The sequence below is a fragment of the Gallus gallus genome, chromosome 2 (genome assembly GCF_016699485.2).
Source record: "Gallus gallus isolate bGalGal1 chromosome 2, bGalGal1.mat.broiler.GRCg7b, whole genome shotgun sequence".
In the NCBI taxonomy this organism is placed as follows: Eukaryota; Metazoa; Chordata; class Aves; order Galliformes; family Phasianidae; genus Gallus; species Gallus gallus.
In genome coordinates this window covers 75,897,282-75,901,478 of record NC_052533.1, presented here as the reverse complement: position 1 = coordinate 75,901,478, position 4,197 = coordinate 75,897,282, and the positions used below count along the sequence as shown (strand labels likewise).

The window sequence follows — 4,197 nt, the reverse complement described above, 5'->3', positions numbered from 1 at the left end:
CTAGATTGAAACAACCAGTCATAAACATACAAATATGTTGTTTGTGAACACAGACCTACAAACTTCGGGCACTGGGAGAAACAAGGTAGAAATAATACATCTGTTAGGATGTAATAAAGAGCTGTAATATTTGTGTCATATTCACGGCTTGCCACTAGCAGGTTGTCACAATTTAGAGGGTTTTCATAAACTTTTGGGACTCAGCTTTCACCTTCCTAACATAAAAGCAGTAATAGATGCATTTCTTATGCTAACAGATATCCAAGACGGGCGTCACTGTGACTGGAGGGAAGAAAGCATCTGGAATCTTTTACATCATGGACTTTTTTATTAATAATAAAAACAAACAAACAAAAAAAGCAAACAACATATTTGAGAAGATAGGTTGCTCTAGGGAGAAATCTGAATTTCTCAAATGTCAAACTTCAGTAATTTTTAAGATGTAAGCATTCTGGCTTTTCTTGGTATTGCTGATCTACTGTGAGCCCCCACCCCACCAAAGCCTAGTAATACTTGAGTATTTTTGGACAGCAGGAGCGGGAGGGCATTCAAGAGTCCTATGATTCATCCAGGATGTCCTGGATTAGTAAAGCTAAGAAGTATTCAGCCCCACTAAAAACAAATTGAAGCATCTGTTCCTTATTATCCATTTCTCAGCAGGCTGACTAGTCTTACTGAAAACACTTGTAATGCTGACAAAAATACCCCCATAGGTATTACTGATTCAGCTGAGTTTAGGCATATCAGAATTTCAGTATTTCAGAGGTGTCTACACAAGTCTTGATTTGCACATCTCAAGTACTGAGCACTTATTACCTCTTTAGGTGAAAACAAGTTGATCCATACAGCTACTAGTAGGCTCTGCCACTGTCACAGTGGCTGTGGAGATGATGGTGTCAGTTACATGCTAACTCTGGTAAGGGAATAAATTAGCTTGGCACAGCAATTACTATTATAGCCTGCAAAAAAAATGAAGTACCATGTCCCTGGCTAGAAACACTCTTTAAGCTACTACTGTACCAACAAACAATCAGAAGGTAAGTCGAAAACAGACAGATGTACGTTGTGAAACCTCAGGCCAACAATAGCCATCTCAAAGTCTATAGGTCTTACTCTGGTGGTCAGAAAAAACATAACACATTAATCATGGCAGAGATCAAGGTCCAAGTTTGAATCAAAATCTGCTTTCACCAGATCCTGCAGAGCCTACTTCTTACCTGTTTTCGATAGACGTAACAGGCCGCTATTGCAACCATAGTGGATTCTCCCACAAACCCTGCTAGAAGGGATCCTACTCCCAGGGTGGCTCCATGAACTCTGTGGGTAGCACACAAAAAAATCAGTCATGGCTGTGTGACAGTGCATCATGCATAATTATATTTCCTCTGGCATGTAGAACGAATCTGTTTTTAGAAGTATCTCCTTCAAAGAAAGGCACCAGCAAAGAGAATAACTGGTATTTTAAAGAACTTTTCTGTTTTTTAACTTACTTCAGTATTCAGTAAAAAAAAAACACATCCTGAATCAAATTCCCAACTAAGAAAAGCTGAATACAGAATTTAAAGACATGCAGTGTGCTGTAGAACAGATTCTTTAACTTCATAAACAGGATATTATTCTGATATCTTTCTTAACAATGCATTTAACCTAATGGAAATAAATTCCACACAGGACATGTTTTTGCCTCTCTGGCATTTGTGCGTTTTTGTCAAAATGGACAAGCAAAGTCACACTTGTAAACCTGTAAATATATATATATATATTCTAGATATTGCAACCATTTAAGGTTTATATTACAGTTGGTATTTGGGAAAATATTCTGGGTTAAGCAAATTCAGGAGACGGGACGGAAGACAAACCAATTCCATCGTCACTGTGGAGAGCAGAGAAACTTACCCCAAATAAGGCAGAACAATGAGACTAGTGATGAGGACGATAATCCGCAGCACTGAGCTGGGTGCCAGCACAAATGTCTTCTTTAGAGTCATCAGCCAACCAGTCAGGTGTGCTCTGACTGTCACTATTTATGAACAGAGGAAGGGAAGGGGAAAAGGAAGTGAAAGTACTGAACATCAGTCATTTCATGTGAAGATCTTGTCAGGCAGAGAGCACTGTTCAGAAAAACACATGGTGAAACTTGTTTCTGGTAGCTCTGCTCACTGGGAAACCCTACTAAAAATGAAGTAGCTTTAATGTGCAAATTGCTTAAACAACATGAGTTTAGATATATTTAGTGCATATATATATATATATATTTAGGATAGGATAGAATATATATTTAAGAAAGTCAATAATCCTTCATGGGAGCTGTTCTCTTACAATCATTTTATAAGATGCTCCATTCTGATATATGCTACACTACATCACATAGCATTCGTTTACAGAAGTTAGAAATTTTTTGGGAGGAAACATTTTGAACAGTGCTGTTAAACTTATCTCCTGAATAGGGACATTAACTAATATCCTGTTTTTTATGATGTGATGATATCTGAAAGTGCCATTCAGACTGACTGCTGAAAGGGTTAGGACTGGAGGCAATATCACTGTGTAGTTAGTCCTAGATGCTACACTGAAGTTAATTGCAGCCCTGGTAGAAGAACAATACATGCACGTATGTATCACTAATGCTATTTGTGTGTGCTCTTGTTCAACTACAATAGACAGAATTCAGGTCTTGCTTTGGACAGCCAGAAGTCTGCCTAATGATAGACTGCTCTTACTGCAACCCTTGTATCTTGACTACTGATGTAAACAGTCTTGGTCTACACTGACTTTGATAAAAACGGTGTTACTGTACTAGGCATGCACTGAACTATTCTTACATGTTCAGCCAAGTCTGACTCTATGGCTACAGCTGAAAGCTGAGTTTTTGTTTTCTTGTTTTTACCTGGAACTGGGAAAAAGGAGAAGATGCGCAAAGGAACAACACACAACTCTGCAAAAGCGAAGTCTACTCCAATTATGTCAACTAAAATCTTCTCTGACACATTCGGTGTCCAAAACATCACAAAACAGAGCTGGGAAGGAAAGCCAGAAGAACAAAATTAAGAAATGTTTATATTTCAGAAGTAAAGCACAATAACAGATAGGACCTCCTGGTCAAAAACATTGGGCACTTCTGGTATCAAATGAATGAAGAAGATGCATTCAAAGTAAAAAAAACAAAACAAAACCAAACAACTTGCCTTTCTATAGTATTAACAGACAGCATGCAAGGATTAATGTTTCATCATCACTAAGACAAACATATTTTATTATTAACTTTAATCATCTTTGAATATTCTCAGAGGTTTCTGCCTCTTTGGACATAGACCAACGAAAGAATACAACAAAACCTAAACGTTAAGCAACAGTTCTGACTCAACAGATTATGAAGCAGTCATAGAAAAAATAACACGTGTGCAAGCCTAACAATACTGGTTTCCTATGCTTGTTTTCCAACAATTGGAATGTAATGGTTCAATCTTTCTGTAACCAGGAAGAAATTGGAGGTAGGGTTTTTAAAAGGCTCTTCAGGGAGCCAGCTGAATCAATACCAATTCCTGTCTTCAACAATAGCTAATGATGCCGAACCCTACAAAATTTATGAGCAACCTTATTGTTTTCAGGAAAGTGGAAGACTCATCTCTCTTAAATCAATCAGAAACATTGGAAAAGAAACAATCACAAGCAAAGCTCATTAAGATAATGATTTGCTTTAAGAAGTGTATTCAAAGCAATATTTTCACAACAACTTAAACAAGTTTTCAATAATTTAAATACAGAAGGACTCTAACGTACAGTGTACTTATACTCAGCTTGCATTCAAAAACACAGACTATGCAGATGGACATGAGAAGCATGTTAACCTCAGAAACAATTCCTGCTCTTCAGGTTCCTCACATAGCAAGGCTGATACACATGGTAAGGACTCTGGTTTTATGGTGCCTGCAAATGGATGTACTTGAATAGTCTAATTCTTATAATAACAGTAAGAAGCTTTGATATTTACAGTACTTGCTCTGTTTAAGACATCCATTTCCCTATAACAGATTATCAGATGTTTTAGTAAATAAAGATTTTAACTTCTCCGAGACCCAGAGACTTGATCTAGATCTCAGATCAGAGGACTAAACACATTGCTGTTCATAGAGCTGTTAGCAAGCAATGCATGTGACAGCAAGGCAAAGGTCTTCAGAAGCCATAGCCCTGCAGATG

At 37.6% G+C, this 4,197-nt stretch overlaps 1 protein-coding gene across 2 annotated transcripts in view; it reads right to left on the bottom strand.

The window, feature by feature from the left end:
• The window catches only part of ANKH (ANKH inorganic pyrophosphate transport regulator), a 100,325-nt gene that overhangs the window by 8,958 nt on the left and 87,170 nt on the right, over positions 1-4,197 (bottom strand). For both annotated transcript variants that reach the window (NM_001012562.2, XM_046924434.1), the window contains exons 9-11: positions 2,888-3,017; positions 1,897-2,020; positions 1,218-1,317 (exon numbers count right to left, since the gene is read on the bottom strand). In NM_001012562.2, coding sequence (NP_001012580.2) covers positions 1,218-1,317; positions 1,897-2,020; positions 2,888-3,017 — 354 coding nt within the window. The remainder of the gene's footprint in view (positions 1-1,217; positions 1,318-1,896; positions 2,021-2,887; positions 3,018-4,197) is intronic.